The sequence below is a fragment of the Myotis nattereri genome (assembly GCF_964212035.1).
Source record: "Myotis nattereri genome assembly, chromosome: 15".
In the NCBI taxonomy this organism is placed as follows: Eukaryota; Metazoa; Chordata; class Mammalia; order Chiroptera; family Vespertilionidae; genus Myotis; species Myotis nattereri.
This window is the reverse complement of record NC_138090.1, coordinates 49,535,440-49,562,198: the sequence shown is the minus strand read 5'-3', so window position 1 is coordinate 49,562,198 and position 26,759 is coordinate 49,535,440. Positions and strand designations below refer to the sequence as shown.

At 54.6% G+C, this 26,759-nt stretch overlaps 2 protein-coding genes across 5 annotated transcripts; one reads left to right on the top strand and one right to left on the bottom strand.

Moving 5' to 3' along the window:
* Positions 1 to 423: 423 nt before the first annotated feature.
* PRRG2 (proline rich and Gla domain 2) lies at positions 424 to 6,983 on the bottom strand. Its single transcript, XM_081108206.1, has 8 exons — positions 6,916 to 6,983; positions 6,087 to 6,152; positions 5,331 to 5,435; positions 5,014 to 5,189; positions 4,814 to 4,853; positions 2,362 to 2,497; positions 1,361 to 1,507; positions 424 to 1,056 (listed from the first exon to the last, which is right to left on the bottom strand). Exons 3-8 carry the CDS (start codon positions 5,419 to 5,421, stop codon positions 1,038 to 1,040), a joined length of 609 nt encoding a protein of 202 aa, XP_080964332.1. The 5' UTR covers positions 5,422 to 5,435; positions 6,087 to 6,152; positions 6,916 to 6,983; the 3' UTR covers positions 424 to 1,037.
* On the top strand, positions 6,841 to 22,058 carry NOSIP (nitric oxide synthase interacting protein). 4 transcript variants are annotated; one of them, XM_081108205.1, is made up of 11 exons: positions 6,978 to 7,072; positions 11,911 to 12,210; positions 17,004 to 17,085; positions 17,284 to 17,354; positions 18,541 to 18,646; positions 20,207 to 20,288; positions 20,380 to 20,539; positions 20,629 to 20,762; positions 20,879 to 21,066; positions 21,178 to 21,286; positions 21,527 to 22,058. In XM_081108205.1, exons 4-11 carry the CDS (start codon positions 17,285 to 17,287, stop codon positions 21,596 to 21,598), a joined length of 921 nt encoding a protein of 306 aa, XP_080964331.1. In that variant the 5' UTR covers positions 6,978 to 7,072; positions 11,911 to 12,210; positions 17,004 to 17,085; position 17,284; the 3' UTR covers positions 21,599 to 22,058. The 4 variants fall into 4 exon arrangements, with proteins under 4 accessions (XP_080964328.1, XP_080964331.1, XP_080964330.1 ...); XM_081108204.1 differs by having other exon boundaries at positions 7,031 to 7,072; positions 12,102 to 12,210; XM_081108203.1 differs by lacking the exon at positions 11,911 to 12,210 and adding an exon at positions 9,789 to 9,878 and having other exon boundaries at positions 7,031 to 7,072.
* The last annotated feature ends 4,701 nt before the right edge of the window (positions 22,059 to 26,759 follow it).

Below are 26,759 nucleotides of genomic sequence, written 5' to 3'. Positions count from 1 at the left end.
AGCCGCCGAGCCAAGGAGGGGGGAAGGGGGTTCCCCCTTGAGGGAAAGGGGGGAGGAGGGACCCCGCTGTCTCCGCCTTTGCCCCGGCGCTTGCAAGAGAGAAAGGGGGAGCGCGCGCTCAGGAGGGGGCGTCCCGGGCGGCCCCGGGGTGGGTGCGGGCGCTGGGTGCTCGCTCTCTCGCCGCCGCCGCCGCCGCCTCCTCCTCCGCTGCGCTCACGGTGCAGCCATCTTTGCACAAGGCGGCTGGGGGAGGGGGGAGGGGAAGGGGGGGCGGGCGGCGGGGTGTCTGGCTGTGCTCCGCTTCCTCCCACAATCCCGTGCAAATGTAAAAAAAAAGAGAGAGAGAGAGAGAGAGAGCGAGAGACAGACAGCGCAAGCCGGGCTAGGGGGTGTAGGGCGAAACATTAGTACAGAAAACCAGCTCCACTACGCGCAGACGCGCCTGGGGTCGCGATTCAGTTTATTTCCATTTTTTACATTGTTTCACTTTTTTTTGGTTTCTTTTCCAAAGAGCTTTTATTTAGGGAGAGAGCCTGCCCCTGATGAGCACGGTAGCAAATATGCCCCCCGCCCTTTCCCTGGGTTGCAAAGTGCCCCTGTACGCGCGCGGGGAGCGCACGAAGACACGCGTGTGCACGGGCGGGGCTCTGCGTGTGTGTGGCCCGTGTCACTGGAGGGGGAGGGGGGGAGATGGCCGTGTCTAACCTCACATGCGAGTCTGCACACTCGGCCTGCGTGCCTGGGTCCGAGTTTCCACAGCAAGCCTCCCCCGGGGGGCGGGGATGACGGGTACCCCCAAGGTCAAGAGAGCGTTGGAGCCCGCGGGGTGCCGGAACGCGGGAACACTTTTGCGGAGACGTGAGTGGATCCGTACTCGGCGGAAACACGTGTGCCAGGGTAGGCCTCGAGCCGGACGACCCCTACCCCCCCGCCGCCCCCCCCAAGCTCAGCTCCGCAGTTTTAAGAGTCTTGGGGGCTTCCGGAATCCGGTGTGAATCTGGGGCATGGTTCGGGGAACCCGGCTCCGAAGTAGATCCTCACCGAGGCCGCTGGAGGCTGCATGGGGAGGGGCATGGGGGGGGGGGAGTCAAAGACCCGGCTGTTTTCCCGCCCCCCTCCTCGCCAACCCAGACCTTTCCGAACCGCTCGGGGCGTCCCAGCCAATCCCAGACCCTCTGGGCACAAGGCCCACCCTCCTCGGAAGCTCCACCCCCTCTGGCTGGGCCACGCCCCCGCGCTCCAACCTCGCCCGGAATAATAAGCTCAGAATTCCAAGCCCCGCCCCCGAGCCCACGCCCCGCCCCCGGCCGTGCCCTCCCCTCTGCGCCCCGCCTCCTCCGTGCAGAAGGCAGCCCCGCACCTGGTGTAGGGTGGCGGAGGTGCGTCGTGCACCCCAGAGGCCGCTAACGCCTGTTCGTAGGTGGGGAGGCCTGGCGGTGGGAGTGGCGGCAGGGGCGTTGGCGGGCCCGGAGGGCTCAGGGGACTCAGAGGGCTGATGAGCTCGGCCCTGGGAACAGAAGGTGCACAGTTAGCAGGTGAAACCTACAGGGTAGAAAGACTCGGGAGAAGGAGGGAGGACGTAGGGACCCAGAGACTCTGGAGATGGCAGGGGAACATGTGGAAGGGAGATGAACCAGGCAAGAAAGACGGTCACCTTCAATCTCACACGCAGAAAAGCACCTCAAAATGACAGGCAGATGCGCACTGACAGGCAGATGCGCACGGACAGGCAGACCCAGAAATCAACAGCTGCTGGGAGAGACTCTTATTCACAGACACACACGTACTCCAGGTACAGGCAGAGGAATGGAGAGAAAGCCAGCCTTCAGAGGCAGGTGGACGCACACAGACAGGCACAACACAGGGATGCCCACTGACAGCAAACTCTTGGCAACCCCCAGGCCCACCATACTTGCAAGTCTGACGCTCAAGCACCTTTTGGACCCCACCACTGAGAAAGACACACCTAGACAACTCCTACAGGCGCACGCAAACATTTGCTACACCCTGTGCCACGGAAACTGACATACCACAGCCGCCCACAGACACCCAGAGACCGCAGGCTGCTGCTTCACCAGAGACAATAGTCACACACGGATAATCACACCGGCACCTGGTACTGCAAAGGCAGGCAGTAAATGCTGGTGGAGCTCCTACTGTGTGCTAGGTACTGAAGATATAGTCAGACAGACACGCCACAACCGGACACAATCTCACGGACTCACTCTCCACATGACTGTCTCCTCAGATCTCTCAGCAGCATCTACCTGCCCCCCACCCTTGGCCCATCTCCTTAGGTTGACCCGTCCTCCCCCCCTTCTCTCCAGCCCCCCAGCCCCTTCCCCCCTAAAGTCCCCTTACTCTTGAGGACTGGGTAGCTGGCTTCTGCCCCGTCGCCAGTGTAGATACCAAAAGGCTCCCAGGCCGGCCAGCACAATGACCAGGATGCCAGATGTCAGCCCCACAACCAGGCCTGCTACATCCACTCGTCCACGCCCTGTGGAGGAGAGGAAGGGGGGGGAGAGGGAGCCACTGCCCCAGGGGCTGCCACCCACCCCAACATCCAAATGCCTTTCTCCTGAGGGAGGAACATTGGCCAAGAAGCAAGGCAGAGCTGGGGCCGCTTCCTGGCTGTGTGATCTGAGGCAACTCACCTCACTCCTTTCTCTGAGCCTCCATTTCCTGCTCTGTAAAATGGGACCATAATCCCTCTCCGACAGGTTGCAAAAATTCAATGAGATTAAATGCACAGAAGACCTATGATAACTTCAACTGGTACTAGAAAATACGGCAGCTGTATCCCCACGACGATAGAAGCGCCTCCCTAGAGGGTGGTTCAAGACCGTCCTAAGCAATCCATCTGCTAAGGCTCAGGTGACACACTACAGGTAAGGTGGGGAGGTGAGGTGGCCAACTCTCAAGCCCCCCGCCCCCCCCCCCCCACTGAACACTGCCAGATTTAACAAATAATAATATAGGACACCCCATAAAACTTTACATACACAACAAATAATTTTTAAATACAGATATATCCCATATATTATTAAGTGGGGACATACTTATACTAAAAAAAAAATGATCCATGTGCATTTGAAATTTAACTCAGGAAGAGTGCGGGGGTAGTTCCTTGTATTTTATCTGGCAGCCCTGCCCCCCTCTGGCATGCAGCCCCTTTTACCAGCCAGGCAACTGAGGGGCAAGGTCTCAACTCTGGAGGAACTGCAGAGCCCACAGGAAGGCTTTGGAGTTTACCAGAAGGCTAGAAAAAATTCATTTATCGCCCTGGCTGGTTTGGCTCAGTGGATAGAGCGTCGGCCTGCGGACTCGGGGGGTCCCGGGTTCGATTCCGGTCAAGGGCACATGCCAGGTTTCGGACTCCATCCCCAGTGTGGGGCGTGCAGGAGGCAGCCGACCAATGATTCTCTCTTATCATTGATGTTTCTATCTCTCTCTCCCTCTCCCTTCCTCTCTTAAATTAATTTAAAAAATTAAAAATTTTCATTTACCAACGGAGGAACTTAGGGACCATCCTCCAATAACAGATGGCTGGGTGTCTAGAACTCACGTGTCCCCTTTCCTAAGGTGCAGCCCCTTTAGCAAGACAAGGCTTGTGTCTGAGGAAAAGTGGGGGGCGGGGAGGAGGAGGGGTGTGTGTGCACCCCTTGCTGCTGGGGAGTCCAACTTTAGCACTGGGTGGAGGGGTGAGGGGTTCCTCAAACAGCAAACCCAGGCTTTTGGCTTCTGAACAACAAGCTGCTCTGAGAAGGCAGGCCCCCTCTGACACGTTTCAGGTGGATTCAAGCAGTAACCAGGCATCCCTAGGCCTGTAGCAACGCAGCTACCTCCCCTAGCAACCCGTCTCCAACGTGAGGACTCCTGCCCAGACCCAGGGCCTGTTGCTATGGTACATCCACCCCTAGCAACCAGGCCAAAAGGGGGTGGGGCCTCTGGTGCCTGGAAGGGGGTCCTCTGGTGGGCAGGAGGCCTAGGGTCCTGAGCGTGGCTAGGTGCGGTTGCTAGGGAGAAGGCCTCCTTAGCAACCAGGCCGAGGCTGGGCTGGGCTGTGGGGAGGAGAAGCCAGCCAGGTAGTGAGTGCGGTGGCAGGCGGGCTTCCGAGGTCCGGCCAGGCTTCCGAGGTCCGGCCCGGCCCGGCCTGGTTGCTATGGAGCAGCCCCTCCCCCCTTAGCAGCAAGGCTGCAGCCATGCCGGGGCCTCTCCGCTCAGGGGAGGGTGGGAGGGTGGGAGGGTGGGCGGACTGGTCCGGTGAGGATGCACAGGTCTCCATGGCCTGACCTGACCAGGCCGTGTTGCTAGGGAACAGCCCCCCTAGCAACCATGCTGCAGAAGGGCTGGGGCTCTCTCAGGTGGGCCAGTGCCTCTGAGCCTGAGGCCTGATGGGGCCCCAGGCTGTAACGCCTCCCTCCACCCTCACTTCCCGCTGCCTGGGAACATGGGACCTCTTTGCCATGAGGTGCGGTGGGTTCCTCAGGCCCCAGCTCTCGTCTCAAAAGAGAGGACACTTTGCCCGGCTGGTGTGGCTCAGTGGTTGAGCGATGACCCATGCAACCAAGAGGTCGCCGGTTCGATTCCTGGTCAGATCCCCGTGCAGGAGGCAGCCAATTGATGTCTCTCTCTCTCTCTCTCTCTCTCTCTCAAAATCAAAGTTAAAAAATATTAATTAAAAAAGAGAGAGGACGCTTTTAACAGCCACCTCCAGGAACCCAGGGATCGAAGAATTTGGGCTGGGAGTGTTGGTTCTGCCTCCACGGGAAGGGACTGCCTTAGCTGCCAGAGGGCGTGGCCTCCCACTCACCTGCCTTGCCATTGTGGATATACGTCTCCCAAAAGTGCTTCTGGAAGGGGTGGGAGTAGAGAAGGTGGAAAGACAAGCTGTCAACGGGCAGATTCCACACACCCAACCAGCCACCCAGATTTCTGAGACCAGAGGGTAGAGGGAGTTGAGGGCCTGGAGCCCCCCCCCCTCCCAGGGCCTGGGGCCCCCCAGGCTCTCACCGTCCGGGTATTATCCTCAAAGTACTCCCGGGCCTCTTCCCAGGAACACTTCTCCTCATAACACTCCCGCTCCAGGTTGCCTGGCGTGAACAGCTCCAGGTCCCAATGATTGGCTCGACGAATTCGTCTGTGGCTGCCCAGGTAGCTCTGGGCCTCGGGGGGGTCCAAGAAGACTTCTGGGCCCAAAGAACATGAGGGACAGAAAAATGGAGGACTAGAGATATGGAGGAAGCTGAACCTAAGGGGAAGGAGGGGGTAGAGGCAAGGGTTCCAGGATCGGGGAAGGTGGATGTCAGAATCTTCCCCCAAACACTCACCTTGGTCTTGCTCCTCACTGGGTGAGGTGTCCAGACAGGTGGTCAACCCCAGGTACAGCAGCAGCAGAGAGGGGTGGCCCCTGCCCCTCATATTTTGTGGACCACCTGGAACGAGGTGTGGTAGAGATGGAAAAGGCCTCCGCCCCGAAGGAAAGAGGCACGGTCTCCCTGCCTGGACTCCGCGGCCCGTGAATTATAATCGTAATAGCAGACACTGCCCTCGCCTGTATTCTGGGCCAGACACTGTTCAAGGGAGTTTGCCTCTATAACAGTTTAATTTTCACAACGGTGCTATTCTTATCCCCATTTTATAGATGAGGAAACTGAGCCACAGAGAGGTCACAGAACTTGCCCAAGGTATACGGTTTGCAAGACTCCAGCAAAGGCAGCGTGCCTCCGGAGACTTGAGCCGGGGGGAGCGTGTCTTTCCCCGCTCTGTGTTTGCAGTCCCCCGCACAGTTTTGACACACAGTAAGTGCTCATAACCATGTCCATTGGCGTTCAGGATCCCTGCCTTCCTGTTATTTCCACATGTATCCCTCTGTCTCTATGCCCATTGCCACATCCAGCGACAGAGATCAAAGATTACAGGAGAGGCAAGAACAGGGGCCTCAATTCTTGAGTCCAGGGGGAGGTGGGGGAAGAGGCCCTGGACTCCTGGGCTTGGGGGTCCTAAATTTCTGGGACCCAGAGGGTCAGGGAGCCAGGATGTCAAGGTCCCCAAGCCAGGCTCTGCCTCCAGGGGTATTCACTTACCTGCCCAGACTTGTGAGCACTGTCCCCTCCTCCTTAATCGGGGCCTCCTAAGCCAGCTGCGGCCAGCTGTGAAGGGGGGCAGGAGAGAGGGGAGGGAAGAAAAAGGAGGGGTTCCCCGGCTCCCGGTTCTCTGTAATCCTCCCTGATGATCGCGGCTTCTGGCAGAGGGGCGGGGTTTGCGACTACCTGCCCTGGGCGGGACTCAGGTAAGGGACAAAATATTTAAAGGGACCTTATGATGAAGGGCCTAAGGTCCAGGACCCTACAGGAAGACTAGGGTCTAAGACACCCTGGGGGCACGGCAGGGAACTGGATAGGCGCCTCCTCCGCTCCTCCCGCTTCCCCAGCGGGAGTGCGCCCAGCCAAGTTAGGGAAACAAACGTCTAGGTCTCCAGATATCAGATATCTACGTATCTAGAAGCTGGCAGGAACGGTATGCCTTGGCCCCTAGGGGTGGGTGGGTATGCCGTCATTACATTCCTGTTTCCTGGGGCGATTTGAACGGCTCAGACTTGCGATTTCTCTATAGCTCCATTTTTAAATGGGGACAGAGAAGTTGTCCCCTCTTGTCTCTTTACTTACAACAAGAAAAGTGGATAATATATTTAAGGAAGTGGGTTCCCAATGCCTGAGGGAAGTGCTTCCTTAGTCCTTAAACTCGGGCTTGGAGAGACGCAAGGCTTTGGGTTACAAGCAAGGAAATCGCCTGGCCCGGGAGATGCCTAGCAGATACTAAGCGCACCCCATATTCAAGCCAGCTTCCCTAAACGGAACCTTCGATCTGTCTCTCACGTTTCCGGTGGGAGGAAGAGACGAAGGGAGGACTTACCAAGCCAGACGAGGTACCTCCGCGACTAGGGGCAGCTTTATATCCGGTTTCCTTCGCCGCGCGGAAGTGGGTGGAGCTAAGAGGGAAAACAAGCGCTCTTTTCCGGGGTAGGGGCACGGTTGAAGCGTCCACGAAGGAGCTAGGAGCCGTTTGTGAGGTGAGTTCCAGGAGGTGGAGGGATAGCGCTGCGGCCTCCTCCCCGTGGGCTGGAGTCCTAGGGTCCCGAGGAAGACCGGGACAGAATTTCTTTTCTTTTTTTAAATTTTGTTTCATTGCTTACAGAATTTCGATAATACAGTCGTCTCTCAGTGTCTAAGTTTCTCCTAATTTAGGGCAGTCTCCCTTCCACTCCACTCTGATTTTTTCTTTGTGTAATGGATTCATTGAAGAAACTGGGTCCGTTATTCTGTGGATAATCCCGCCATCTGAATTTTGTCTTTTTGCTCCTTTGTAACCTCCTTTCACTTATTCCGTTATGCCAGACGTCAGCAGGCCAAACTCAAATCCTGCTGACCTCCTTAAAAAACAAACAGCAACAACAAACAGCCCTGACCGGTGTGGCTCAGTGGGTAGAGCGTCGGTCTGCGGACTGAAGGGTCCCAGATTCCGGTCAAGGGCATGTACCTTGGTTGCCAGCACATTCCCAGGAAGGGGTGTGCAGGAGGCAGCTGATCGATGTTTCTCTCTCATCGATGTTTCTAACTCTATCCCTCTCCTTTCCTCTCTGTAAAAAAGTAAAAATAAAAATCAATAAAATATATATATTTTTAAAAAAGCTTTATTGGCATACACTAGTAATTCACCTAACATATAGTGCGCCCATTTAAAGTGTACAATTCAGTGCTTTTTGGTATATTCGCAGAGTTGTGCAACCGTCACCCTGATCAGTTTTAGAACATTTTCTTTCTTTTTTTTCTTTAAATATATTTTATTGATTTTTTACAGAGAGGAAGGGAGAGGGATAGAGAGAAACATCAATGAGAGAGAAACATCGACCAGCTGCCTCCTGCACACTCCCTGCTGGGGATGTGCCCGCAACCAAGGTACATGCCCTTGACTGGAATCGAACCTGGGACCTTTCAGTCCGCAGGCCGACGCTCTATCCACTGAGCCAAACCGGTTTGGCAGTTTTAGAACATTTTCATCATTAGCTGTCACTCCCCATTCTACACCCCTTCCCCAGCCCCAGGCAACCACAAATCCACTTTCTCTCTGTATGGATGCACCTAATCTGGGCGTTGCACGTTTCTGTCCGGCTCCTTTCACTTAGCGCAATGTTTCCAAGGTTCCTCCGTTTTGTGGCCTGTATCAGCTCTAATTTCTGGCGGAGTAATATTCCTTTGTATGAGCTATACCATATTTTGCTTATGCATTTATCAACCGGTGGCCATTTGGGTTGTTTCCACCTTGGGGCTATTATGAAAAATGCTGCTATGGACCTTTGTGTACAGGGGTTTGATGTGGACATGTTTTCGTTTCCACTGGGGGTGGAATTGCTGAAGCAAATGTAACTCTGTGTTTAACCTTTTGAGGAACTGCCGGAGTTCTCCGAGGTGGCTGCTCCATTTTACATCCCCACGCTCCGTCTGTGAGGGCTCCAGTTTCTCCACACTTGTTATTATCTGACTTTTTTTTTTTTTTTTTTTAAATATATTTTATTGATTTTTTACAGAGAGGAAGGGAGAGAGAGAGTTAGAAACATGGATGAGAGAGAGAAACATCAATCAGCTGCCTCCTGCACATCTCCTACTGGGGATATGCCCGCAACCCAGGTACATGCCCTTGCCCGGAATCGAACCTGGGACCTTTCAGTCCGCAGGCCAACGCTCTATCCACTGAGCCAAACCGGTTTCGGCTATTATCTGACTTTTTAAAAATATATATATTTTTATTGATTTCAGAGAGGAAGGGAGAGGGAGAGAGAGGTAGAAACAACAATGATGAGAGAGAATCATTGATTGGCTGCCTCCTGCACGCCCCCTACTGGGGATTGAGCCCACAACCTGGGCATGTGCCCTTCCCCGGAATTGAACCCGGGACCCTTCAGTCCACAGACTGATGCTCTATCCACTGAGCCAAACCGGCCAGGGCTATTATCTGACTTTTTATTTTAGTCAATTCTAAGTCAGTCTAAACTGGTATTTTAATGTGGTTCGGGTTGCATTTTCTCAGAGATTAATGATGTGCAGCATTTTTTTCATGTGCTTCTTGGCCATTTGTATGTTTTCTTTAGAGGAAAGTCTGTTCCAGTCCTTTGCTTATGTTTGAATTGGGTTGTCTTTTTATTTATTTATTTATTTTTAAAAAAATATATTTCTTTATTGATTTCGGAGAGGAAGGGAGGAGAGAGAGATAGAAACATCAGTGATGAGAGAGAATCATTGATTGGCTGCCTCCTGCACATCCCCTACTAGGGATGGAGCCTGCAACCCAGGCATATGCCCTTGGCTGGAATCGAACCTGGGACCCCTCAGTCCGCAGGCTGACGTTCTATCCACTGAGCCAAGCCAGCTAGGGCAATTGGGTTGTCTTTTTATTACTGAGTTGTCAATTTTAATGTACTTTATATACAGTTGTCTTTTATTAGAGCGATGCTTTGCAACCATCACCTGTTTTTAGGCAGCCTAAGAATGGTTTTAACATTTTAAATCATTAGAAAAAAAAATCAAAAGAAGACTCATATTTTGTGACCTGTGAGAATTAGGCAGTGTGCACAAATAAAGTTTTATCGGAACACACCCGTCCCCAATCATTCACATAGTGTCCACGGCCGCTTTTGCCGTACAAAGGCCAGAGTCAAACAGTTGTGGCCGGGGCCCCATGGTCCACAGACTTGAAAATCTTTCCTTTCGGGCTCTTTTTTCTTTTTTCAGTTCTCACCTGAGGACATGCTTAGAAAGAGAGAAACATCGATCGAGTGCCTTCCACACGTGCCCCGACTGGGGATCGAACCTGTGATGCAGGTTTGTGCCCTGACCGGAAGTCAAACCGGCAACCTCTCCGTGCTCAGGGTGACGCTCAACCAGCTGAGCACTGTGGCTGGGCCGGGCCCTATCTGGCTCTTTTCGGTCAACAATCCTCTGACTTCCTAGAATCAGGAGGTTAAATCTAAGGGCTTGATTAAAATTGAGGTTCTGCCATTTTTGACACAAGTACTTAGAGTTGGTAGCTTATTGTTGCGTAATGCCTCGTTGTCCCACTTTGGGGACGGTGAGGTTGTTGGGGGGCTCCGGGTGGTGTTTATGTTTGCCCCCTCCCCCCAAGTTCCTGTGTTGAAGTCCAGCCCCCGGCATAATTATTTGGAGATAGGGAAGTAGGTAAAGTTATATAAGGCTGTTAAGAGTGGGGTCCTGCCCTAACCGGTTTGGCTCAGTGGATAGAGCGTCGGCCTGCGTTCTGAAGGGCCCCAGGTTCGATTCCGGTCAAGGGCATGTACCTTGGTTGCGGGCACATCCCCAGTGGGGGGTGTGCAGGAGGCAGCTGATCCATGTTCCTCTCTCGTGGATGTTTCTAACTCTCTATCCCTCTCCCTTCCTCTCGGTAAAAAATCAGTAAAATATATTTTTTAAAAAAAAGTGGGGTCCTACCCTGGCCGGGTGGCTCAGTTGGTTGGAGCAGCCTCCTGTGCACCAAAAGTTTTGGGGTTTGATTCCCTGCAAGGACACATACCTAGATTGTGGGTTCCATCCCCAGTTGGGGCACATACGCACCCAGTAGGGGGTGTGCAGGAGGCAGCTGATCGATGTTTCTCTCCCATCGATGTTTCTAACTCTCTATCTCTCCCTTCCTCTCTGTAAAAAATCAATAAAATATATTAAAAAAAAAATCCTCACCCAAGGATAGATTCTTATTGATTTCTAGAGAGAGGAAAGGAGAGAGAGAGAGAAACATCGATCTCTCTGTGAGTATGTGCCCTTGGCCAAAATCGAACCTGGGACCCTTCAGTCCGCAGGCGGATGCTCTGTCCACTGAGCCAAGCCGGCTCGGGCTGGTTTTGGTCTTGAGCCACGTCCAAGAAGCTGTTGAAGGGAGTGACTTAATCACAGTTCCATTCTGAAAAGCTCACTGGCTGGTCGGTCAAGGAACAGAGCGAGGAAGAAATCAGTTAATCCTCCTGGGCATCAGTTATCTTTTTTTAAAATATATTGGTTTTTATTGATTTCAGAGAGGAAGGGAGAGGGGGTGGAGGAGAGAGAAACACCAATGATGAGAATCATTAATCGGCTGCCTCCTGCATGCCCCCGACTGGGGATAGAGCCAGCAACTCGGGCATGTACCCTTGGCCAGAATCGAACCTGGGACCCTTCAGTCCACAGGCCGACACTCTATCCACTGAGCCAAACGAGCCAGGGCTGGGAAACTTTTTAAGTATGTTTGGAACAACTGGGGTAGGAATGTATGCTTGCACCGATACATTTTATGAAACCTGTTTGAGAACAGGTATCTGCAATGCAGATGTAGTGTCTGACTGGAGATGTGTTGAATGAGTGAAGTATATTCTGGATTTTGAAGACAAAACCAGAAATTCTCAGGCTGTGACCTCCCTGGGAAGGCCGACAGCTGTCACATGGTTAGGAGTGCCGCTCCAGAGCTGGGCTGCCTGGGTTCGAATCCCAGCTCTGCACCTCCCAGCTGGGGGTTGATTCTGTGAACTTGTTTGCTCCCTGTAAAGTGACAATGATGAGAAAGAATAGCTGGTGTGCCCTGGCCGGTTTGGCTCAGTGACTGGAGCATCGGCCTGAGGACCGAAGGGCTGCAGGTTCGATTCCCAGTCAAGGGCACGTGCCTCGGTTGCGGGTTTGATCCCATGTGAGAGGCAGCTGAACTCTCTCTCTCTCTCTCTCCCTCCCTCCCTCCCTTCCACTCTCTAAAAAAAAATCAATGCAAAAAATAACCTCTGGTGAGGATTTTAAAAAAAAAAATAGCTGGTGTTACTTTGATGTGCGTCCGAGATGCTAGCGGCAGCAGATGGCACTCGTCCCGTTTTCTATTTAGAAATTGGCCTCAGAGGAGACAGTGTCGCCCGGTGGCCGAAAGCTCGGCTCCCTGAGTTCCAAAACCCTGGCACTGCCACCTGCCAACCCTGCGACCCCTGGCCAGCGGTTCTCAAACTTTTTGGTCTCGGGATCTTACAAATCACTGAGGACTCCCACTTGCCTTCGTTGGCGTGAATTCTGTCTGTGCAGACGTGCCCTCGCCGGGCCCTGGCCGGGCAGCTCGGTGGGTTAGAGCGTCCGTCGTCCCAGTCCACCACGGTTGCGGGTCCGATCCAAGAATCAACCAAGGGATGTGTCAGTAAGTGGAACAACAAGTCCATGTTTCTCTCTCCCTCTAAAATCAATCAATTAAAAGTTCATTTAAAAATAAATAAAAAGAGCCCTGGCTGGGAGGCTCAGTTGGTTGGAGCATCATCTCTTACGCCAAAAGGTTGAGGGTTCCATTCTTGCTCAGGGCACATGCCTAGGTTGCAGGTTCGATCCCCGGCTGGGGCATTGGATGAGAGGTAACCGATCGATGTTTCTCTTTCTCTCTCTCCCCCCCTTCTTCTCTCTCTAAAAATCAATAAAAACGTATCTCCGGGTGAGGATTAAAAAAAAAAAAGACTTGCCCTATGAGAACTTAAAACAGACATAAAATTTTTATTATATAATTAACATAACACTCATCCATCTACTAATAAAGTGTACCATTCAGTGGTTTTTAATACAGTCACTATTCTGTGCCACCATCACCGCTTTCTGATTCCAGAACGTTTTCATCACCCCCAAAATAAGCCCCACACCCCTTAGCACCCCCTCCCCGTTCCCAGCCTGGGCCAGCCACCGGGCTCCTCCTGTCTGGACGGCTTTGCCTCCTCTGGACATTTCTTACAAAAGGAATACCTGCTTTTTGTGCCTGCTTTCTTTCGTTCCCATCATAAGGTAACAGACGTTTTGAAAGCTCAGGGGCGCACAGCACACGGTCAGTTAGCCTCCAGAGTGGCGATGGCCTCACAGGTCACACCACGCTCGCTGCACCATAGAGGACAGAGGCAGGCTCCTGTGAGGGTCTTGGGGAGGGTCTGTGGACCCCCTGAAGGTGCCTTAGGGACCTGAGAGAGCCAGTGTCCTAGGCAAATGGCTTCGCTTCTTTTCTTTTAAATATATTTTTATTGGTTTCAGAGAGGAAGGGAGGGGGAGAGAGAAACATCAATGATGAGAGAGAATCATCAATCGGCAGCCTCCTGCACGCCCCCCACTGGGGACTGAGCCCGCAACCCACGCTTGTGCCCTGGCCGGAATCGAACCCGGGACCCTTCCGTCCGCAGGCCAACGCTCTCTCCACTGAGCCACACGAGCTAGGGCGTCACTGCTAAGCCTCCGTTTGCTCCTGTGCAAAGTGGGGCTGGTGATGGGACCGGCCTGGGGGAGGCTGAGGTTGGACGATTGTGAGACGGGGCGCGGGGTTGGCACGCGGTCAGGGATCCAGCAGCGTCCCTCTGATGACCCCCATTCCTTCCTGGCAAACAAACAAACAGAAAACCTCTCTCTAGCTGCTCCTCTCTCTCTTGAAGGAGACATGCCCCGGCCCGGGAAGCCACAGACGTAGAAATACCCTGTCCTTGGCCACGGGACAAGCAGCCCAGCGCCAAATGCCGCGGAGGGTCAAGGCAGTTGACAGCTAAGAATAGATGGGGCATGTGTCCACGAGGAGGTCAAGCCGACCTTCAGGAGTGGTAGTCGGGGGCAGGCGGAAGCCGGGGGCAGGTGAGCCAGGGAGGCAGCAGGTGCTGGGCACCTGCTCAAAAGCTTGGGGGCGGGAGGAAGTTGGACGGGCGCTGTGGGTTCCCCTGGGGGTTTCACCGAGGTCAGCTTCTGCAGGCGGCCCCGTGGCCCCCCTGGGGGGATCGCGGTGCGCTGCCTCGCTCTTGGGGGCGGCTACCCGGGCGAGTCCGTTTGTGAAAACGCGTGAATGCATCCTGAAGGCCTGCGCCTGTACAAGTATTCTGTAGAAACAGACCCAAAAACAAAGTGGCTTCTGGAAGGCACCAGTAGGGGGCGAGCGAGGTCCGTGGCTCAGAGAGAGGGTTGTGTCTCCTGTTTTGAAAGTGAAAAGCAAGTTTCTGAAAGTAACCAGGAGGAGGAAATAGAGATGAAGTTGCGTTTTACATGTGGGGAGCCCTTGGTTCCCGCCCCCCAAAGACTCGGGATCCTCCTCAAAACCAGAGAGCCGCATAGACTATTCCTGTGTGTTCCAAGCTCTGCGCATGACCTCGCAGCAGCCCAGCCCCTCAGCCAGACCCCCTGGAGATCCCCAAAGGAAACTGAGGTACGGAAAAGGGTGAGCAGGCCGGCGTCACACTGAGCGGGGGGCCCGCCGGGACTCGGGCCCAGGACGGTCATACGGCTTCATCCTCCGCACACGGCTCCCCGCCACCCGCCTCGTTCCATTGACTTATTCCCCTACACGGGCAGCCACTGTCATATGTGCATTGCTGTTTGTAGGAGTTCTTTAAAATGTATCGCTTGTAGATTGTTAGTGATCTCCTCTAATTTTTGTTTTTTTGTTAATCCTCACTTTTTTTAGAGAGAGAGAGGGAGAGAAAGGGAGGGGAGCGACACAGAGAGAAACATCAGTGTGAGAGAGAGACAGCAATTGGTTGCCTCCCACACGCGCCCCGACCAGGGCCAGGGATCAAGCCTGCAACCGAGGTACGTGCCCTTGACAGGGATCGAACCTGGGACCCTTCACTCGGTGATCTGACGCTCTATCCACTGAGCCAGACTGGCTAGGGCTGATCTTCTTTAACTTCTTACTTGCACCCAGCATTATGAGTTTTTTTTGTTTGTTTGTTTTGTTTCTTAAGTTCTCACCAAGGAGTGAGGATAGTTTTTCCATTGATTTTTTAGAGTGGAAGGGAGCGGGGAAGGGGGGAGGGGAGAGGAACTTGATGAAATTACCACGTGTGGGACACACTGTGTCCAAGATCCCTAAGGCTGGCCCTCGTGGGACCTCCAGGGTAGAGGCTGCAGGACCAACAGTTCCCCCTTTTGTTGTTGTTGTTAATCCTCACCCAAGGATATTTTTCCCATTGATGTTTTCGAGAGAGTGGAAGAGGGGCTGGAGTAGGGGAGAGAGAGGGAGAGGAGAGAAACATAGATGGGAGAGACACACATCATTGGCTGCCTCTCACTCAAGTCCTGAGCAGGGCCAGGGATGGAACCTGCAACCGAGGCACATGCTTTTGACCAGAAATCCAACCTGCAACCCTTCAGTCCATGGGTAACGCTCTAACCACTGCGCTAAACCGGCCAGGGCCGCATTGCGTGTTTATGATCTACCCATGATGCTTTGCACAGACCTAGTCAGCTGCATCTTCGGGCTGGTCTCGGTGACGGGCAGTTACTACCCACCCTCCCTGGGAGGGGGGCGTGCCGTTGCCCTTGGCTCCCCGTCACTGTGAGGGACGCAGCCGTGGCCTTGTCCCCTGCTGGTCTCTGAGACCGGCTTTGGGGCGCAGACACCCCCGTGCGGACGAGCCTCGCTCACTTTGCTGAAGGACGGGCGGCCCGTTCCAGGAGAGGCTGACCCCGCCCCCTCTTCCCGCAGCGTCACCCGCGGGGTCCCGCGGCCCCACCCACCGCCGGGTCTGCTCCACCTGCCCGAGCTTTGCCCGCCGGCCTGGCCAGTGTCACGTGGTGTCGCACTCGTTTTCACCGGACGGGACTCTGAGCAGCTCTGTCCTTGTTGGTCTCTGAGCGGCTCCTGTAGGCCTTGTGTTCGCTTCCTTCGCTCGTTTTCCTCTTGTGTCGCTGGTTTCTTCCTGTCGATCTGCCAGTTCCACGTGCAGTCAGTTCCACTCGGCTGCTTGCTCTGAAAACTCGGAATTCACTGCAGTGGATACATTGGGGATCGACTTGAGGGTAAAGCAGATGCCCCCTCTGCTTACATGAGGCTTCACCCACGAGAAAGGCTGAGTGAACCCCGAAACTTGCCCTCAGTTGACATGAGCGTAGGCCGACCAAGCACACACACGCGCACCCCAACGTCAGCCGGGCGCCGCAGGGCCCGTGTGCAGTGCGGGAGCCGGTCCATCCTTGCTGCTTGGCACAGTCGCTGCAGGGAAGGAACATCTGCACAGCATATGTTTCAAGGGACCTGGCGTATATGGCATACTGTTCTTAATATGTTTGCTCCCCTACTTAGCGCTATGTGTTTTAACCAAGGTCACCTCTCCGAGAAAGGTTTCCCCAGGTGGGGATTTTTCCCTGGGGTTAGGGATGAACAGGACTAAGGAAGGGAATAAATCAGTAAAACCCCTTAACTAAGTGCCAGGCGGGTAGTTAATCACTTTAACTAAGAACAATCACGCTTAAGCTACATAATCTTTACTTAGGATAATCTCCTTCAGTGACTTCCTTGTAGCTGAACAGAACAATAGAGTAGTGACCTTGGAATGGAGATAACAAACGCCCTAACCTTTGGAATAGAATGGATAGGATTAAAATCAACTGGTATAAATACAGATGTAACAGAGGAATAGAGACAGAACCTGGCTAGAGAACCTGGCTAGGCTGCTGATCAACTGAACGTTATCTCTGTGTCATTTCTTTTCTTTTCTTTTTTTTAAATATATTTTATTGATTTTTTACAGAGAGGAAGGGAGAGGGATAGAGAGTTAGAAACATCGATCAGCTGCCTCCTGCACACTCCCCACTGGGTACGTGCCCACAACCAAGGGCAGAATCGAACCTGGGACACTTGAGTCCGCAGGCCGATGCTCTATCCACTGAGCCAAACCGGTTAGGGCCGTGTCATTTCTTCGCCGACTCCACCACACCTTTGGGAACCCCTGGACCTGCTGGGGTTGGACCCCAACAGTGCAGGGCCTCACCCACCCACAGCTGGTGCTAGAGCTTTCCCTCAGCCCTGGCTGGGGTGGTTCAGCCGGTTGAGTGTCGTCCCATGAGCTGAAAGGTCAGGGTTGTGGGCTCGATCCCCAGTAGGGAGAGTGCAGGAGGCAGCCCATTGATGTTTCTCTCTCCCTCTCCCTTTAAAATCAATAAATACGTATTTAAAAATAAATAGAACTTTCCATCCGATTTCAGGTAACTCCTCCCACACCTCCTAAGGCGCACCCCTGCCAGCAGGACACCCACTTCTGTGAGCAAACTCCGGGTCTTTTTCAAGGTAAAGCGACTTCTCTCTTTTGGAACGTGCAGGAATTCCTTAAGCATTTAACGTGTGGGAAACTGTCCGCCCCTGCCCCACCGCCAGCTCAGCCCCGAGGGCCGTGAAGGCCCGTCCTCCCTGTCCCTGCGTCCCCCTGTCCCTGCGCGGCTCCCTCTGGCCCCCACGGCTCTCCAGCTTCCCTCCTTCCCTCCCCAGGATGACGCGGCACGGCAAGAACTGCACGGCGGGGGCCGTCTACACCTACCACGAGAAGAAGAAGGACACAGGTACGGGGTGGGAGGGGACAGATGTGTCTCGAAGCCACCGTCTCGCTCGGCACCTCTGACTGTGCTTTCTGCGCGTGTCTCTGCCCCTGGTGGTCACGGCCACATGTGACAGCCCAGTACCCAGCAGCCCTATCCCCCCCCCCCCCACGTGATGGGCACCGCCTTAGGTCGCTCTGTAGGTGAACACGGCTGATCCTCCCGTGGAAGGGTCGCTGTTGCCATAGCAATATTCCCGAAGAGGAAGCGGAGGCCCGGGGCGGAGGGCTTGCGGAGCTGTCGCCTACCCGCCGGGCTGACACCCTCCTGTGGGCAGTGCGGTCCTTGCCCCCAGCACAGACACACACAGCCCACTCTTTTTTTTTTTTTTTAATCCTCACCCGAGGATAGTTTTCCATTGATTTTTAGGGAGAGTAGAAGGGCGAGGGAAAGACAGAGAAACATCAGTGTGAGAGAGACACATCGATTGGTTGCCTCCTACACGAGCCCCTACATGCCCTTGACCCGGAATCGAACCCGGGACCCTTCGGTCCGCAGGCCGATGCTCTATCCACGGAGCCAAGCCGGCTAGGGCCACAGCCCACTCTTGCCTGCCTGTTTCTCTAAGTCTCCTCACCTCTGAGTGCTCAGTGCCTCTCTCAGTTTGAAGAGAGGCATGTCTCCTCTCTCTCCATCCCTTTTCTCTTTTTAAAAATTTTTAGCCGAAACCGGTTTGGCTCAGTGGATAGAGCGTTGGCCTGCAGACTGAAAGGTCCCAGGTTCGATTCCGGTCAAGGGCATGTACCTGGGTTGCGGGCACATCCCCAGTGGGAGATGTGCAGGAGGCGGCTGATCGATGTTTCTCTCTCATCGATGTTTCTGACTCTCTATCTCTCTCCCTTCCTCTCTGTAAAAAATCAATAAAATATATTAAAAAAAAAAAGTTAAAAAAAATAAAAATAAAAATTTTTAAATATATTTTTATTGATTTCAGAGAGAAACAGACAGTGAGAGAGAGAGAGAAACATCAGTGATGAAACAGAATCATTGATCAGCTGCCTCCTGCAGGCACCACACTGGGGATCGAGCCCACAACCCGGGTTTGTGCCCTGACTGGGAATTGAACCGTGACCTCCTGGTTCATAGGTTGACGCTCAACCACTGAGCCACACTGGCTGGGCTCTCCATCCTCTTTCTTGTCTGTCCCCAGCGGCCTCAGGCTATGGGACCCAGAACATTCGGCTGAGCCGGGATGCTGTCAAGGACTTCGACTGCTGTTGCCTCTCTCTGCAGCCCTGCCATGACCCCGTCGTCACGTGAGCTGGGCACACGGGTGGCGAGGGCGGGGGAACACGGGAGGGGTCTGTCGGAGTGGGTCTAGCCACCACCTCTCAGGTTCAGTGTCCTCGTCTGAGAGGGGGCATGATCCTGCAGGGGTCATGGGGCGTGGAAAGAATACGTTTGTAACAGAGGGGCGGGCTCTTGGGACGTCAGCTGGCCTATGGAGCACGTCCCGTTACCTGCCTCCGATGACCCAGCAAAGGCTCCCGCGAGGTCATAAGTATTGGCCCTTGGCCCAGTGCCTGGATGTGGGCTTGGTCCCAGGTCTGTTACAGAGATGGTGATGGGAGTGGACTGTGGCCCCGGATCCCTGCGGTCACCTTCCGTTCCCAGAGCCCCTAGAAGGCCTCACAGAACTCAGTGCCAGTTGATTAGAGGGAAAGGATACAGATTAAAATCAACAGAGGGAATGCCCTAGCCCAGTGGTCGGCAAACTCTTTAGCCAACAGAGCCAAATATCAACAGGACAGCGATTGAAATTCCTTTTGAGAGCCAAATTTTTTTAACTTAAACTATATAGGTAGGTACATTGTTATTAACTTCATTAGGGTACTCCTAAGCTGGCTTTTGCTAAAAACGTCCTCAATCTGATTGACGTACGTTTGCTGAGGTCGACCCCTTCCAACTCTCCCATCCACACTCGTCTTGCACACTTGTTTCGTCTATCTCCTTTCGTTCATCCTCTCTACATGTCCAAACCATCTCAGCATACCTTTCTCAATCCTCGACACCACATCTTCTTTCACTCCACAACGTTCCCTGTACGTGCGTGCCTGCACATGGTATTTTGTGGAAGAGCCACACTCAAGGGGCCAAAGAGCCGCGTGTGGCTTGCGAGCCGTGGTTTGCCGACCACTGGCCTAGACTGTTTGGCTCAGTGGATAGAGCGTCAGCCTGTGGACTGAAGGGTCTCGGGTTTGATTCCCGGTCAGGGCACATGCCTGGGTTGTGGGCTCGATCCCCGGTGTGGGGCGTGCAGGAGGCAGCTGATCAATGATTCTCTCCCATCATTGATGTTTCTATCTCTCCCTCTTCCTTCCTCTCTGAAATCAATAAAATATTTCTATTTTAAAAAAATAAAATCAGCAGAGGGAAAAGGCACAAGGAGACAGCACTTAATTCTTCCAGCACCGCCCACCAGGGACGCCCACCTGAGAGCCCCTGTCCAGGGTCCTTATTGGAGGCTGGTCACGTGGACATGACCATCCCCTCCTCAGGTCAAGTTGATAGTATGTCCCAAGCCCCCGGGTGAACAAAGGCACCCTTCCAGGAGGGCTTAGGGGGTCCCTCCCAGGAGCCCATCCAGGGCCCACCCCTTGGAAGGTGCAGGGTGTGGGCAGCCCAGCCTGCTGAGTAACCCTTCCCGCAGGAGGTTCTCCCTGCGCTTCAGAGCGCGTGACTGAGCCAGCAGGGTCAGGACAGTGTGGTCACCTCGGGGAGCTGAGCTGAGCGCTCAGCCGCTGCCTGTGGATGGTCTGTGGGCGCCCAGGGCCGGGAGCCGTGTGCCCATGTTCTCTCCTCCGCCCTCTCTGCAGCCCGGACGGCTACCTGTATGAGCGCGAGGCAATCCTGGAGTACATTTTGCACCAGAAGAAGGAGATCGCCCGGCAGCTGAAGGTGAGGGGAGGAGGAGGGGGCACGGGTGTGTTGGGGGTTTCGATGTGAGCTCACCCGCAGGGCCTTGCGCACTTCTCCCCGCTGCCCGCAGGCCTACGAGAAGCAGCGGGGCGCCCGGCGGGAGGAGCGGAAGGAGCTGCAGCGGGCAGCGGCGCAGGACCAGGTGCGGGGCTTCCTGGAGAAGGAGGCGGCCATCGTGAGCCGGCCCCTCAACCCCTTCACGCCAAAGGCTGCCTCGGGACCCGGCCCAGGTGAGGGGGGCAGGCCTGCGGTGGGTGGGGCTCCCCAGGGCCAGGTACCTAACCTAGGCACGGCATGGGAACCCCTCTGCCTCCTGTAGATGATGCCCAAGCGGGTCCCAGCGCCGCCGGCCCCGCGGGCAAGGACAAGGACAAGGACAAAGACAAAATGCTGCCCAGCTTCTGGATCCCGTCGCTGACCCCCGAGGCCAAAGCCACCAAGCTGGAGAAGCCGGTGAGCGCCCCCTGCCCGCAGGCACCCCTGCGCCCACTTTGCCAGCGTCTCCAGGGCATCCTCCCTGGACCCCCTCCTCCTGCACCTGGCCCAGCCCCGCCTCTCTCCTCCTCCAGTCGCGCACCGTGACCTGCCCCATGTCCGGGAAGCCTCTGCGCATGTCCGACCTGACGCCGGTGCGGTTCACGCCTCTGGACAGCTCCGTGGACCGCGTGGGGCTCATCACGCGCAGTGAGCGCTACGTGTGCGCCGTGACCCGGGACAGTCTGAGCAACGCCACGCCGTGCGCCGTGCTGCGGCCCTCGTGAGTCCCTGTGGGGGTGGCAGGCGGGCACCTGCGCGGGGCGGGCTAGGGGTGTGGCTCTCCCTCTGGGCGGGGCGTGTGAGCGGTGTCCCCACCTTCCCCTCGCCGCAGGGGGGCCGTGGTCACCCTGGAGTGTGTGGAGAAGCTGATCCGGAAGGATATGGTGGACCCTGTGAACGGGGAGAAGCTCACAGACCGCGACATCATCGTGCTGCAGCGGGTGAGCAGGGCCCCTTCCACGGTGCCTTCCTGCCGGGCCCCTCCCCAAGGCCACGCCCCTCGACAGGCCACTCCCTCCCAGAGGCCACGCCCCTCGTCCCCATTCCTACCCTGGACCTCGCCCTTATCCCAGGAGACCCGCCCCTCACCTTAGGCCCCGCCCCTCCTGGCCTGGCTGGCCGGGGCCGCCCCACCTGCCCCACAGCCGGCCTTCACTCTGCCCCCCCCCCCCCCCCCCCAGGGCGGCACGGGCTTCGCGGGCTCCGGAGTGAAGCTGCAGGCGGAGAAGTCGCGGCCCGTGATGCAGGCCTGAGCGCGGGAAGCCAAATAAAGGACTTGGAAGCTGGCGGGCTGTGCAGCGCCTTCCCTCGCCCTGGAGCCCCGGGGCGGGCGGAAGAGGCTTGGCGGCGGCGGCGGGCCTGCTGGGGCGACCCGAGTTTGAAAGCCGGGCTGAGAGTTTAGCGTGGTCGCGGGTTACGGGTAAAATCTGAGTGAACTCCAGTGCACAGCTCAAGTCGATGGAGTGGCCAGAGGTCCAAGTCCCAGCCATCGCCATCTAGACCAGCGGTTCTCAGCCTTCCTAACGCCGCGACCCTTTCATACAGCGCCTCATGTGGTGGGGACCCCCAACCGTAACATTGTTTTCGTTGCTACTTCATCACTGTCATGTTGCTGCTGTTATGAATCGTCATGTAAATATCTGATGCGCAGGATGTCTTTTCATTGTTACAAATTGAACATAATGAAAGCATAGTGATTCATCACAAAAACAATATGTCATTATCTATGTGTTTTCCGATGGTCTTAGGCGACCCCTGTGAAAGGGTCGTTCACCCCCCCCCCCAAGGGGTCGCGACCCCCAGGTTGAGAACCGCTGCGCTAGGGCGTGGCTTTAACAGGCTAAACAGGCCCCCCGCCCGGAAAGGACATGGTGGACCCTGTGCACCGGGAAGCCCGCGGGGTTTGAGTTGTGCCAAGTGTGAATCCTGTGAGGAGGCGGAGCACCCTGCCCGGAGGAAGCCAAGTTCCGAGAGAATGCCGCAGGCGCTGGAGAAGGTGGCAGGAGCCCCGGAGGGGGAGGAGGAGGAGGGGAGAGCAAAGGCCTGGAGGCAGCAAGGACTGCGAGGGTCTGAGGGCAGCGCAAGTGAGGGCGTGGAGTTCCCACTGACCGGGAGAGCAGGCGCGGCCCTGAAGCTTTCTGCGTAATGACCGTTTAATCACAAAGCCTCCCCGGGCCGCATGGAAAACTAGAAAAAAAGACAACACGCCTGCCTCCTGGGAACGCTGATACCTGGTCCTTCAGGCCTTTCCCCACCCACGTGTTTTTCAAGGTGGGAGCTCAGCGCACAGCCTGCCCTGGCCTTGTGGTCAAAGGGCTTCTCATCTAACACCCAGACGCCATTCCGAGGGCCAGGAAGTGTCCGTGTGGCTGCTGTTCGGCCCAGCCCCCTCTGGTGCAAGACCCTGGTGCTGAAGGGAAAGGTTTCAGGGGGAGGGTGGGTGGGGTCATCCTCACACCCTGGGAAGCCCCCAAACCCAGTGTTTGCTCCCCCAGACACTTCTAGAATCTTCCCTTGCCCGGCCAGTGTGGCCCAATGGTTGAGTATCGCGCTATGAACCAGGGGGTCACAGTTTGATTCCCGGCCAGTGTGGCTCAATGGTTGGGTATCAAACAATGAACCAGGGGGTCACAGTTTGATTCCCAGCCAGTGTGGCTCAGTGGTTGGGTATTGAACTATGAACCAGAGGGTCACAGTTTGGTTCCCGGCCAGTGTGGCTCAGTGGTTGAGTATCGAGCTATGAACCAGGGGGTCACAGTTTGGTTCCCGGTCAGGACACATGCCCAGTTTTCAGGCTTGATCTCTGGTTAGGGGGCGTGCAGTAGGCAGCCAATCAGTGACTCTCGCCACTGATGTTTCTAACTCCCTCTCTGAAATCAATAATGTTTTTAAAAGAATCTTCCCTTGGTCCCTATTAGTCCTCATAGCCACTCTTGGGGCCCCAGTCCCTGGAAACTGGCCCAGGTGCCTCTAACATTCAAGGAGCCCTTACCCTGTGAATCGACAGTCCTTGCCACACTTCTGGGATAGGGAAGCTCGCACCCATTTCCCAGAACAGCCCACTGAGGCTCAGAAGACAGCTTGCCCAAACTCACACTGCTCAAGGCCTCGCATAAGCCAAGTTCACCCAGAGGTCTGCCACCTCCAGAGACACCCACCCCAGGCTTGGCTCTGCCCTTCCCCCCATCCTTTGTACCCTTTTCCCAGGTATTCCCAGTTTCACCCCACAGACCTCTCCACCTTTAGACCCAGCCCACTCTCAGACCCCCTCCCCTACACCCCCCCAATCCTCATCTTTCCCAAGCACCCTCAACCACCCCCGAGTCCTTCCATTTTTTTCTCTCCGATCCTCAAGTGTCTAATCTAGTTCCTGTGTGCTACGGACTCCCCCCTTAACCCAAAGAACTTCTAGGCTTTCCACCTGGCACCTTTATTTCCACAAGAAGCCGAAACCCACAGCTTCTATTCACAGGCTATTTGTGAGAAGCCGGTAGGGAGGTGTCAAGGGCTTTCCTCCAGGAAACAGGTTTCCTTTAAGGTTTCACCGCTAACAAGAGCCCAGCTGGTGTGGTTCAGTGACTGGGTGTCCACCCATCAACCAGGAGGTCACAGTTGGATTCCCAATCAGGGCACATGCCTGGGTTGTGGGCTCAATCCCCAGTCGGGGGCGTGCAGGAGGCAGCTGGCCAATGATTCTCATCACTGATGTTTCTATTTCTCTCTTCCTTCTCCCTTCCTGTCTGAAATCAATAAAATATATATATATATATTTAAATGCACAAAGGTAACAGGGAAAGGAAGCAGTCTTGGCCGTCGTGGCTCAGTTGACTGGGCAGCGTCCGGTGCACCAAAGGGTTGCTGGTCCCATTCCTGTCAGGGTACATATGCCCGGTTGTGGGTTCGCTATCACATCACATCGATGTTTCTCTCTCCTTCTCGCTCTAAAAATAAATTTTAAAATCTTAAAAAAAAAAAAAAAAAGAGGAAGCAAGGCAGACAGGAGAAGAGAGACAGGAAGTGGACACAAATCTTGTCTTTTTTCAGCGGAGGTTTCTGAGACACTGGTCTGAGTTTAGAGCAAGAAGCGGGCATGCCTGCTGGTGCGTCTCAGCACACCCCCCCCCCCCCCCGGCAGCGCTGTAAGACAGCTGCAATTGCTTGTTCAGATGTTTAAATGGGAAGATTTATTCTGGGAAAAGGACAACCGCATGGACAGGGAGCAAATCCTTGCTTGCCAGGGGAGGGGGAAGGATTGGCTATAAAGCTGGGGGTTGGCATGAGAATCTGGGGTGGAGGGGAGGGAGCTGTTCTGTACTGTCACATGTGCTGGCACCTTCCATGCAGCATCGTTTCTTTATAAAAGACCAGAAACAAAAAAATAAATAAATAAATAAAATAAAAGACCAGAAACAGCCTAAATGCCGGTTAGCAGAGAACTGGTTAAATAATCTATCTTTAAAAAAAAGAAATCTATCTAGGGAAGTAGTTCTCAGCTGTTAAAAAGACAAAGGAAATGAAGACATTCTTTTTTTTCTTCTTCTAAGTGTAATCTAGGTCACTATGATCTCTGAGAGAGGAAGGGAGGGGAAGAGAGAAAGGAGCATCGATCAGTTGCCTCCTGGGTGACTGGGGATCGAACCTGCAACCTAGGTATGTGCCCTGACCTGGAATCGAACCCACAACCTTTTGGTGCACCGGGCAACACTCCAACCAACCAAGCCACCCAGCCAGGGCGAAGACATTCTTCATGGTCTAAACTGAAATAGTCTTCAAAATATATATTTCAGCCCTAACCGGTTTGGCTCAGTGGATAGAGCGTCGGCCTGCGGACTGAAGGGTCCCAGGTTCAATTCCAGTCAAGGGCATGTACCTTGGTTGTGGGCACATCCCCAGTTGGGGGTGTGCAGGAGGCAACTGATCGATGCTTCTCTCTCATCGATGTTTCTAACTCTCTATCCCTCTCCCTTCCTCTCTGTAAAAAATCAATAAAACATATATATTTTTAAAAATATATATATATGTTCTTCATTACCTCGATAAAAAGTAAGTAAATTTAAAATCGGAGGATTCTGACTCAAAAAAAAAAAAAAAGATTGAGAAAAAGAAGATTTGTCTCTTGCGTCAAGTATTTAGAAGGAACAGACCCAGGGACGCCCCTTCTTCCAGCCTCCGGTCACTTCCCAATCTCTTTGCCAGTCACCACCTTCTAGGAACCACGTCAGCCAGCCTCAGCCTCCAAGATCAGCCCACACCGGTTTTTTACCTTAAATAAGCTCCTATGGCCAAACAACCATGAGCCCCCAAATCCGTCAGAATCATTCCACGGGGGTGGAGGCTGCGGTCGCCCATCACCGCTGGCCGTCCGGCCTCTGCGGGCCTCCCGCACCTACCTCTCTCCGGGCCTCCATGTCCACTGCGAGGATGTGACTCTCAGGGTGGGGGCTGCCTCTTCTGAGAGTCGGCTTCTTGGCCCAGAAGAAGCGAGGGCACCGATAGCATCTCTTACAGATGCAAACCAGCGAGGGGCCGCGCGTGCTCTTCCAGGACGTGCCGGAGCCCTCCCCAGGTGGGGAGCAAAACTAGGGCCTCGTGGAAGCCGCCGTGGTCCCGGGGAACCAGAACCAGGCCCTTTGGACCTGCAGGCGCAGACCCTCAGCTCTGCGACTTCCTGCAGAACCACTTCCTGGTGAGCAGGTGAAACTCATCAAGAAGATGGGCCACACCTGCCTCACCTCCGCAGGCTGCGGGCCCCCAGGCTGCGCTGGGCAGGTGTCTCCGGGAAAGGCTCCCCCTCCAGCAGGACGAGGAGCCTGTGAGCCCAGAGGCCTCTGAGGGGCCCCTCTGCATCCCCTGGTGTCTGGCTTTTGCCTGAGCCTCTCCCCGAAACTAATAGTCATTCTTTTAATCACCCTGAAGCCCTCTCCCATGCATTGGACCAAATGGAAACAATTAAGCTTTTTTCAGGAGATAAAAGAGAAAAGAGAGGTAAAAATCTTGTCAATCATCTGCTATAATTTCTATTAAAAGAAGAAAAAATAATTGGTATATATTTGCTTACATCTATAAATTCTTTCCGGAAAGAAACACTAGCTACTGGCCTGGCTGGTTTGGCTCAGTGGATAGAGCGTCAGCCTGCGGACTGAAGGGTCCTGGGTTCGATTCCTGTGAAGGGCACATGCCCGGGCTGCAGGCTCAGTGCCCCATAGGGGGCGTGCAGGAATGGCAGCCGATCAATGATTCTCTCTCATCATTGATGTTTCTATCTCTCTCTCTCCCCTTCTCCCTTCATCTCTGAAATCAATAAGAATTCAAAAAAATAAAAGTAAATAAAAAAGAAACACTGGCTACTTGTGCACTTGGTGGAAGGAAGAGTTCATTTCTAGTATCTAGCATCTTGTATTTGGAAGTTTGTTA